Source organism: Eriocheir sinensis, unplaced genomic scaffold (genome assembly GCF_024679095.1).
Source record: "Eriocheir sinensis breed Jianghai 21 unplaced genomic scaffold, ASM2467909v1 Scaffold558, whole genome shotgun sequence".
In the NCBI taxonomy this organism is placed as follows: Eukaryota; Metazoa; Arthropoda; class Malacostraca; order Decapoda; family Varunidae; genus Eriocheir; species Eriocheir sinensis.
Window position 1 is genome coordinate 163305 of NW_026111896.1, and position 11696 is coordinate 175000.

General features: G+C 43.3%; 1 protein-coding gene across 4 annotated transcripts in view; it reads left to right on the top strand.

The window, feature by feature from the left end:
- Positions 1-3268: 3268 nt before the first annotated feature.
- The window catches only part of LOC126993092 (palmitoyl-protein thioesterase ABHD10, mitochondrial-like), an 8780-nt gene continuing 352 nt past the window's right edge, over positions 3269-11696 (top strand). Inside the window, exons 1-6 of one of the 4 annotated variants that reach the window (XM_050851922.1) lie at positions 3269-3422; positions 5410-5555; positions 8309-8475; positions 10158-10308; positions 10445-10705; positions 11632-11696. The exon at positions 11632-11696 is cut by the window's right edge and continues 352 nt beyond it. In XM_050851922.1, coding sequence (XP_050707879.1) covers positions 5496-5555; positions 8309-8475; positions 10158-10308; positions 10445-10705; positions 11632-11696 — 704 coding nt within the window. In that variant the 5' untranslated portion in view covers positions 3269-3422; positions 5410-5495. Of the gene's footprint in view, positions 3423-3637; positions 3670-5409; positions 5556-8308; positions 8476-10157; positions 10309-10444; positions 10706-11557 lie in introns of those variants that run through there. The other 3 variants (XM_050851925.1, XM_050851924.1, XM_050851926.1) reach the window with 3 other exon arrangements.

Here is an 11696-nt window from a genome sequence, read left to right on the forward strand (position 1 = left end):
TGCTTCTCCCTAAATAAACCGTAGATTATTATTATTATTAACACACACACACACACACACACACACACACACACACACACACACACACACACACACACACACACACACACACACACACACACACACACACACACACACACACACACACACACACACACACACACACACACACAGTCCATCCATCTGACGCCCCCTGGATCAACCCCACCGTCAAGAGGCTCATCTCGCAGAGAAACAGGGCCCACAACACATACCCTGCCCGCTACAGACAGCTCAGGAACAGTCATCAGGGAGATCAAAACCACCAGAGCAAACTATTATCCTGAAAAAAATACACCATCTTAAACAGGCCACTATAAACACTGATGGCGCCACTATAAACACTCGCCTGCGCCAGAACGGGCTGGGCCCGACACCATCCCCACCTGGAAAGCCTGGAGCTTGGGCCGAGGCCCACCAGGGAAGATGCCTACCGGCGCGGCAGCAAACACAAAAAAAAAGAAAAAAAAAAAAAAAGCCAATAACAGACAGTGGTATCACAAGGTCAGGTCTCTTTGTGGACTTGGCAAACATTCACCCTCCTTCCCTTGCACTTCACATTTATCACCTGACCGAGCGGCCGAGGAGATAAATACCCATTTCGCGGGTATCTATCAAAGCCTCCCTAAACTTGATCTCACCGCCCTCCCCTCATACCTACCATCCCCCTCTCCACCCCTCTCCGTCCACGAGGTTGACGTTTTCAATAAATTAAAGAAATTAAGGACGCACAGAGCTACCACACCCACTGACCTCCCATTCAAAATCTATAAGGAATTTGCCCCTGAACTTTCCACCCCCATTTGCTCCATAATAAATGCTTCACTTGAACAAAACACTTGCCCTTGCGACTGGAAAACTTCCTTTGTCACTCCCATCCCCAAAACTTCCAGCCCACAGTCCCTTAATGACCTAAGGCCAATCGCCATCACGCCCATTCCCAGCCTCATTTGTGAAGATTTTATTTTTAACTGGGCTTATGATGATATTAGTAGCCTCATAGACATCCAACAATTTGGCAACAGAAGCACTCCTCCACCACTCATTGCCTGGTCAGCTTTCTAGATTTCATACACAGCCACCTGGACAAACGAGACACCTCTCTTGCCCTTGCTTTTGTCGACTTCAGGAAAGTATTTGACCTTGTAGACCACACTGTTGTCATTACTAAGGCCATTGAGCTGGGGCTTCACCTTAATATTGTATCGTGGCTGACTGATTTCCTCAGCGCACGCCAGCAAATAGTTCGCTCCCAGGGCTCGGTCTCCCCTCCTCTTGAGCTGACGTGTGGCGTCCCGCAAGGCACTAAAATGGGTCCGCTTTGTTTCTTGGTGCTCATTAATAACGCCCTCATGGACACACCGCATCCCTGGAAATATGTTGACGACAGCACCTTGGGCGTCCCCGTCAACATCAGGGATCCAGACTATGCACCTCTTCAAGCGTCGCTCGACAACCTTCAGACATGGACGGTGGACAATAATGCCACTATTAACCACACCAAGACCATGGTGATGCACGTTTGCACGTCCAAGAGAGATGTGCCACCTCCACTGCTGTCTATTGGCTCACACCACCTCCAGGTTGTCCAGTCCACCAAACTACTCAGCATCACTATGGACAACCAACTCAACTAGAAGCTCCACGTCTCCAACACCGTCAGAGCAGCCTCCTACAAGCTGTACATGCTGCGTAGACTCAGGACGCTGAATGCACCGGCTGCTGAGCTGTGCAGTATTTACACATCTTTCATACTGCCAAAGCTCATGTATGCCTCCCCGGCGCGGTCATCGTCCCTTACCCTCACCCAACAACAGCAGCTTGAGAGGGTTCAAAAGAGGGCATTCAGGGTCATTTTAGGCCCTGACTACCACGCCTACGACAATGCCCTGACCACCCTGAGTCTCCCGAGGCTCTCTGACAGGCACCACGACGCCCTCAGAAAATTCGGCGTCTCCCTGCTTCACCATCCTCGCCACCACCATCTCCTGCCACCCGATGCCCCTCCCCCGCCCGCTTCACCAGACACTACAACATACTCACGCCCTTCAGAGCGCCGCGTACTGACCGTTACAAACGAAGCGCAGTACCAGCGATAGTGAGGATTATAAACAATGCCCAGCAGTGATAGTCAAACCCAAAGGGCCGCAGTGCAGATTAACAACTGACCGCCACCCTCTCAGTGCTCCCTTTAAGTACGTGTCAGCATTGTATATAAAACAATACACTATATAGTAATAATTTATTTTTTCCACTGTTCACGGCAGTCCTTGTTTTCTTGATAATTAATTATTTTTCTACTCCTCATAGCACACCGTGTTATCTTGGTAGACAATTATTTTTTTTCTATCATACATAGCATACCCTGTTTTCTTGACAGCCAATTATTTTTCTACTCTTTATACCACCTTGTATCTCAGATTTCCAATCTATTTACATATATACAAAATCTTATGCTTAATGTCATTACATCATTTTTTCTGCCTTTTAAACAACGCAAACATACTGAAAAAAATAGATTTCATTCTGATCACTTGATAGCTATCTTATAATGGAAGCGCATTAGCTATCCACCTTGCTGCCTAGGCGCAGTGTGTAGCTAGGCATGGATGCCCGATGGATGGTAGGCGTCCGTCAGGTATAGAATCATTACGAAGGAGCAGCCCACTGACCACTCACCCAAGATCTCTTCTATAGATTTTGCACTCACCCTCCTGCCCTGACCACTGCCGCCACCTGCCTCAAAACACGTGCACTGAGGCTGAGCAGCGTTGCCAGATTATCATGCTCACCACCTTGTATTTTCCGGTTTTCGACACTTGACTGCAGCGAAGAGACTTCAGTAATATAACCATTTTAAGGATAACTGTAAATTAGGCTCGGCAGTGAATGCAGAACTTTCGATACTCAGGGAAAAAATAGCAATAACCAAAAATAAACACGTTTCGGTGAGTTGAATTGAAAGCTGTGCTCCGATGTTTATAACACTATTTATTTATAGTTATTTCCTGAGTAAGTACTTAAAGGAATACTGTTATAAACAATTACATTTCATAAAGGCATGTCTCCTGAACGGAATGCAGTTGTCAAATTATAGTTGGAAGATAATGTAAGCGAACTACAGAAGTATTTATGAGAATGTGTCATCATGCGGGGCAGGTGAGGTGAGTAAAAGTCTCGGCGTGCGTGACGTCACTACCCCCACCCCCCATGCGCGGGCAAAGGGTTGTCCGGTCTGGCTGGCTGACTGTGTGTATGTATGTAGACTGTGGTATGTAGACTGTTGATGCACTCTCTTGGGCCGTGCTCGCGTCGGTCACCCGGGAGCCTTGCTACGGTGCGGAGTTATAAGTGTTTGCGTGCATCTACGGAAGCGATCCAAGGTAAGAAGTCTTGAAATCTTATGTTATAGGTATACTATTGTCGTTATTATGCATATTGTGTTCACTATGGAGAGCACTGATGAGTCCTAAACAGGTGTAGTCAAATATTCTTGTGAGACACACACTCTCTCTCTCTCTCTCTCTCTCTCTCTCTCTCTCTCTCTCTCTCTCTCTCTCCATCCTGCCTCGGAAGGTTTGGTCGGGTGAGGCGGACCACCGCGGGTCGCTAATTCCCCTTTCGGCCGTTGTAAGTATTTAAACAAGTAAAAGTTGTGTTTTTTTTACTTTTACTGCAACGGATGCCGAGCAATTGGGTGTTCAAGACAACAGTGAGGACGTTTTCAGAAACACCCAGCATATTTGTATTATTTTGTTGAGAAAAGGAAATCTTGTCGGCTGCTCATTATGTCCACCATTATACCATACTTTGTATTGCTGTTTTATATTGTACAGCACGGTTCATTTGAGCATATTATGCTGGACGACATATAATCACAACAATAAATATAGTAGTAGGCTATTGCTAAATAAATATAAATATCCTACTCTTGAAAAAAAAAAAATAGACGTATTTGTGGAGTTTAGAACGTCGTACTTTTACTTTTCTTTCACCACACAGTCGTGGGAAGAGTGATGATGTTATAATAAACGAATGGAATTAGTTAAGTGTCCGACAAAAACAAATTCGTTTGGGTGGTGTCCCAGCCTCTTCCCAGCCTTGTTGCATCACCCCAATACATCACTCACTGATAATATGTCAGCTGTTTAGCTAGTATTTGGATTTGTGTATTAGGTATTATCTATACATTACATAAGCCTATATAGTGCTATGAATGTGTCGCTTTTCAGAATGATAACAATAACTTTTATAAATAACATATGTGACAACGTTGCTCTCCGACTTTGTCTGCGATCAAGAACACTCCCTCCTCCCAGATCTTCACCCGCGATGGCAATTACTGATTGTTACTCGGACTCGTTCTCGTGTGCTCCACAAATGGAAGAACTTGTTTACAATGTGACGGAGGAGGAGTCGATAAACAGTTGAATTTGCATTCTCTAGAAAGGCGAAGGGTGTGTGGAGACATGATCGATGTTTATAAATGATGAAGGGCTTTAATAAGGGAGACATTCATAAGGTTTTGTTGGTAAGAGAACCGGGTAGGACACGAAGTAATGGGTTTAAACTGAATAAATTCAGATTCAACAGGGACATAGGCAAAAATTGGTTTACTAACAGGGTGGTGGATGAGTGGAATAGGCTTAGCAGTCATGTGGTGAGTGCCAATACAATTGTCACATTCAAAAATAGACTAGATAAATTCATGGACAGCGATATTAGGTGGGGTTAGATACACGGGAGCTTAGGCTCAAAGGAGCTGCCTTGTACAGGCCTACCGGCCTCTTGTAGACGCCTGCGTTCTTATGTTCTTATGTATACATTACATAAGGCTATATAGTGCTATGAATGTGTCGCTTTTCAGAATGATAACAATAGCTTTTATAAATAACATATGTGACAACGTTGCTCTCCGACTTTGTCTACGATCAAGAACACTCCTTCCTCCCAGATCTTCACCCGCGATGGCAATTACTGATTGTTACTCGGACTCGTTCTCGTGTGCTCCACAAATGGAAGAACTTATTTACAATGTGACGGAGGAGGAGTCGACGTCTGTCCTTTATTCTGCTAATTCTGGCTAGGTTTGACAGGGCTGTGCACCAGTGGATTCCCTGAACGGGCCCCATTGAAATGGACTTCATAGCCGAGTCTGAATACTTGTATAGGAGGCTACTAAGCCCTTGCCCTGGTAGTGCTCTAAGGAAAGCCACCCTCCTCTACGAGCGAGTGTGTGTGTGTGTGTGTGTGTGTGTGTGTGTGTGTGTGTGTGTGTGTGTGTGTGTGTGTGTCACACGTGTATTGAGTTGACAGCATGCACACAACCACGTCCCCTTTCATCCTGGCATCCCCTTTATCCTGCTACAGCGGCGCGGCAGTGGTTCAACAGCAGCGCCGACACATGCCATGCTGTGTAGCTTATCGTCTTGAAAATATTGTTTGCCTAAACGAAAATGCCTGAAGATGTGAAGCACTCAAATGACCCCTGTGTGATGGACGTGCGGGAAGAAATGGTAAGCTTGTTTTTTTTTTAGTTCTTTACGAGTATGGAAGTTAATCAATTGTCACACACAACACCAATTTCGCTAACTCGTTCAGTCATAAGTCAGATTATGATGGTTGTTCTCAAATAAAACTGCAAGTTTGTGCACATAGCAACAGCATATAAACTAAGGCTGATTTTATATTATGTTGCATTACTTGACTGTATTACAAGGTTCTGGTGTTGACGGGACAAATTACGCTAGCATTTTTTTTTTTTTTTTTTTGTTTTTTTGTGTGTGTGTTGTTAGCTTGCTATTCGTGCTCATGCTTTGGCACGGTCCATTCATGTTAAAATTACATACAAATATTACGACAGCTTCACTCTGATGAATATGAAGCAGAAAATAATCAGTGGAGTGCGTTCCTTATAAAAAAATAAAAAGGGTAAACAAATCACTTGTTGGATGACTGTCAGGAGGGAAAGACTTTTTTTAGGTGTTTCCCGTAGCTACGGTAGGCTCTCTTGAGGGACTTCTTGCACGGCCCCAGCCCGTTAGTGCCGCAGGCGAATTTTATTACTAGTGGCTGCCGTGATATGACTCTGCCGGGAGCATGCTGCCCCCCGGTGCTCCACTTAAAGGGAGTCGCTGAAATTAGGGTTGATTGAAGATCTGGGTAGCATGTGGGTAATTTTCCACCACTCGTCGATGACTAGAAATATCATCGTGATGAGGCGGGACTCGAACCTAGGTCCACGGGCTCACCACGCCCGCATGCTGACCACTCGGCCATCGCCTCCCCATATACACCTAAACAAAGAGGTAGGCAAAGAGTTAATGAGAAAGCTGCTGGACAATCATCAAGGTGAAAAGAATGAGAATGTTCTTAAAGACATATTCAAAATTCATCTGCCTCTTTGATCAAGTATTTTTACTATACAAATATATAATGGTACATATGTAAACATGACAAAATATGGCGAAATGTGAGCAAAGAAACGTAAGTTGTGAAATTATGATGATAATTTTTGGGGGGAGGGGGGATTTGAGTAAAAGATAGTAGACCGACATTGGTTACAAGCATACTAAACAAAGTTGTAGGGAAACCTAATATTGTATTTAGCGGACGATAAAGAAAAAAATATATGAATAACATTTCGGCACATTGATAGGATCTGCTTGTCATAAGTCTTATAAAGTATTTTCGGTAATATCTATTGGTCATGACAGGCTTATTTAATATTAATGGTAATAACATTATGTAATGATAGCCTAAAAGGTATTTAGAGAATGATCTGTTTGTCATGGCAGCCAAACATATTAAGAGTAAGATCGGTCTGTTGTTCAAAGATTACTCCCTCCCTGTAGGGGGAGCACGGGCCTGTGCCAATTGCGGCCAACGGCGTAGCAGGGTGCCGACAAACCGACTTCATCGTCAGTCTGTCGACGAGGACAGGCGTGTCTCATCGGTCTGTTGCGACAGCCTGATGAATATATAAGGAAGCTTTGTTGATCATGACAAACTAATAAATATATTTCGGGTACGATTAAAAAAAGTAGTAAAGGCATGGCTACTCTGCCAGTGTAGATTTAGACAAACAAATATTTAACATAATACAAAGTTTTTCCTTTCGGAGAAACCCGTTGCCTGCGAAATGCATTATATTCATTGTGAGCTAAAGCTGAATTTGAGGTTTAGATGAGATGTCAGCATTAGCAGGTAAGTCAGGGATAACATTTAACTTAAAAGCACTTTAAGAACGAAAAGGTAGGGTAAAAAAAATGGCAAATTCTATGCACACTATAGTCTGTTCAAACCGACTGCTCATCTGGGTCTTTCTCTCTCGGCTCACGTGGTGGTGACACTCGCTCGCATGTGCCCTTGGTGCTACATGTTTTTATATCAGTCACCTTAGCTCACCTTTCATACAAGACAGACAATTTTACTCAACACCATTAAACGCAGCAATGATTGTAGGTTGTAAATATACTTGTCACAGCTCGGTGAAACAAAAGTTTTAAAAAAATCAATAATATGTATGTTATCTTTCACTTCTTATATTCATGTCATGGGTATATCATGACATGGATGTAACAAGTTTACACCACCTTTTCAAGTAATTTATATTTGAAGTAAATAATGATTTAACGCAGATATAAACCATCTCATACTAAAGAAGAATCTCATGAATATGATGTTATAACAAGAACCAATATAAGAGAAACACGAAATGATTTGTCTAAACATATTGCGTCCCCTACAACAAGGGTGTTTTATTCTTCTGGGGCACCATTGGCAATCTCAGTGTGCGTCCATATTTATCCTTAATATAAATTAAGTCTATTTATCAGATTTACTGGACTCGGTAATACGAGAGGACATTATTTTAGATCAACTGAAAAAAAATAGATGATCTAACTTTGAAAATGTTTAGCATTTTGGGTATCCTATTTGATACGGGTTTAATTTTTGTGGTGGTAAGTACTTATATTTGTCTCAATAGTCCTTTACCAAAAACCTTAACACATACTTAACAGTTGCTTCTCTGTGAACTTTCTTTCGTTCCCTTAATTATAGAAACGGAGAGAGAGAGAGAGAGAGAGAGAGAGAGAGAGAGAGAGAGAGAGAGAGAGAGAGAGAGAGAGAGAGAGAGAGAGAGAGAGAGAGAGAGAGAATTTGCCCCTGAGTAGCTGAAGAGAGGCATTAGTGTTTAATGATATCCAGCGACACTGCAATACAAAGAAACATCCAATTCACCCCCCTCGCTCCTCCCTGCCCGCAGATAGACAACCAGTTCGGGCGCCGCGCGGTGAGGTACCATTGTTCAGCGGGCAGCGGCGGGGCAGCGGTGGGCCTCTTCCTGGTGCCCGGCATGGGAGGCAGCATGAGTGGCAGTCGGGCCAAGGTTCTGCGCTCGTTCGCCCTGACACACGGCCTGCCATTTCTTAGGTAGGAAAAAGAATGATTGTTTTTACGACTCAACTTTTGATCACCCTTTTTAACCATAGTTCCAAAATTATTATTATTATTATTATTATTATTATTATTATTATTATTATTATTATTATTATTATTATTATTACTATTATTATTATTATTATTATTATTATTATTATTATTATTATTATTATTATTATTATTATTATTATTATTATTATTATTATTATTATTATTATTATTATTATCATGATTATTATTATTATTATTATTATTATTATTATTATTATTATTATTATTATTATTATTATTATTATTATTATTATTATTATTATTATTATTATTATTATTATTATTATTATTATTATTATTATTATTATTATTATTATTATTATTATTATTATTATTATTATTATTATTATTATTATTATTATTATTATTATTATTATTATTATTATTATTATTATTATTATTATTATTATTATTATTATTATCATTATTATTATTATCAATTTTATTATTAATTTTATTATCATCATTATTATTGTTATTGTTGTTATTGTTATTGTTTTTATTACTATTATTATTATTATTATTATTATTATTATTATTATTATTATTATTATTATTATTATTATTATTATTACTATTACTATCAGATAGGTAAAAAAAAAAATAATGTTTTTACGTCTTAGTTTTCGTTCTGTTTTCGACTATAGTTCTAAGATATATTTTGGAATGAAGGAAAGTTTATTATTGATGTTACCATTGTTAAACAGAGTTCAGTAAGTAGAGTCGGACGATTAGAAATACTACAAATTATCACGTCTTAGCTATGACACACGTAAGGCGTAAGAATAAAGGGAATAATGGAGGTCTGACAAACTGATTGGATCAAGCAACGAAGTATTAATCTTGACCGCGGCCCCCACGAGGCGCCAGAGGCCATGTCATCACCTTGCAGGGCCAAGGCAGGTAAACCGGGTGTTTGTGTCGCTCACCAAGATCTGATCACGTGCTGGACTCGCGATCCCTATAGCCAGTAACCTCTCCGGGTGAACCTAGAACCTCACATCGCGCGCACACACACACACACACACACACACACACACACACACACACACACACACACACACAAACCCGGGAAGCGGGACACAGCCCCCTAACACACACACACACACACACACACACACACACACACAAACCCGGGAAGCGAGACACAACCCCTGACCGACATCCCCCGGTACCCACTCACTGCTGGGTAGACATGGGGCACGGATTAAGACTGCCCATCCGTCTTCACTTCATCCTGGAATCGAACACGGAACTTTTCATTTGTGAGGCGAGCATGCTAACTGTGTGTGGTGTGTGTGTGTGTGTGTGTGGGGGGGGGGAGGGGGAGTGAACGCATACCCTCACTGGTCTACTGGCGCTATTTCAGTTGTAACACGTCCCATTCAACTGTCCCGTAATACTTTTCCCTCCATGTGACTTTTCTCCTGGGTTCTAGAAGCGATGCCACATCCATGCTGAATATTATCTGAAGCAAAACTTCAAACAGGAATGACAGGAAGAGATTGTATATAGCAAACATAATTCATCACTTTACTAGTTTTATTTTGCTTCTAGTTGATAGGAGAGAGGATTGTTGTGCCGCCCTGTCTTGGGATGTAATGGCAGGTTTGTTGCTTCAGCTTTGACTACACGTATTTGGGATCATCTGTGGCCGAGGAACACTGTGAGCCGTGGAACCTGATCTCGCTATGGCTGGACGACGCGAGACACATGCTGCGGCTTGCTCGTGGGAGGCGGTTGGTGCTCGTAGGCTTCTCCATCGGCGTCACGGTGCGTTTCCTGGGGGGCGGGGAGAGGGGAGGTGTGTGTATATATGTACAGAGAATGGGGGTAGGTAATCACGGTAGAGTTGGCCCAATCTCCACAGCCGCCCACGCACCCTGTCCACCATTTCCCTTGTCGACAGGTGGCGCTACAGCTCGCCCTGGGGCATCCCGAACGGGTGTGTGGCCTGGTGCTGTGTTCGCCCGTGTTCAACATCACGCAGATCCTCCCTCCGCGGCACAGGCGATGCCCCTTGATCTGGATTATCTCCATGTTCCTGAGGTGCAAGCTCTCGGTACAGCACATGCGCAAGTTTCTTCGCGACGCTGCGCAGTACAAGTTCACCCTCAGGCCCGACGCTGTGCCCGTGACCTGCCCTGTGAGAATCGTCCAAGGCATGCAGGTGTGTGTGTGTGTGTGTGTGTGTGTGTGTGTGTGTGTGTCCCATGTTTGTCCACGCGTAGTGAAATGAACGTCGTCGTCACCTAAGAGTTATTTTCACTAATTTTATAACATTCAAACATACTTTACTTAAATCTCCTCCACCCCCTCTACCCGACTCCCTCACTCCGAACATCCCCCCCCACCACCACCATAAACCACTCCTCCCTCCCCCTCTCCTTCCCCTCCAGCTCTCTCCAACCCCCCAAAATACCCCCACCCACTCATCCCTCATCCCTCCCTCCCCCACCCGGAATTTCCCCTCCACCACCACCATACTCCACTCCCCCTCCCCCTCTAATTTATCTCCATCTCATAAAAAACCCTCCACCCAATCATCCCTCATCCCTACTTCCCAAACCCCCCACACCCCCAAACCCCAACCAAACAGCCACCACCCCCGCCCACCCCCCCTCCCTACTTCCAACACACATCCTTCCCACTCCAATACTCCAAACTCTTTCCGTCCCTACCTTCCTTCATTAACGCCTTCGTGGTGCAGTGGTTAGCGTGCTGAGCCACGAATCTGCGGGGCGTGGTTCGAATCCCGACCCGATCTGTCGGCGTGCAGATCACTCAGCTGTTTCTGTTGTTGTTGTTGTTGATGTTGGAGTTATTGTCGATGATGTTATTGCTGTTGTTGTGTGTATTTAGTTTTTCTTATCTTGAGGCAGATTTTGATTTAAGAACAAACTTTTTGCCTTGCGTTTCCGATGACAATATATTTTCTATGACAAAAAGAACATGGCTCCTCCAGCATTTTGAATTGCCGATCTCTGTGCCAAGTAATGAGATTGATGATGGCCGTTTGCAGGACATTGGAAAGGCTATATTACACTATATGCTCCGTTAATAAACAAGTGTCAAGTCAGTGGTGGTCCCTCGCAGGACATCTTCCCGTACACGAACGCCATCGTGCTGGGGGAGGCGCTGGCGGCCTCGGACGTGACAGT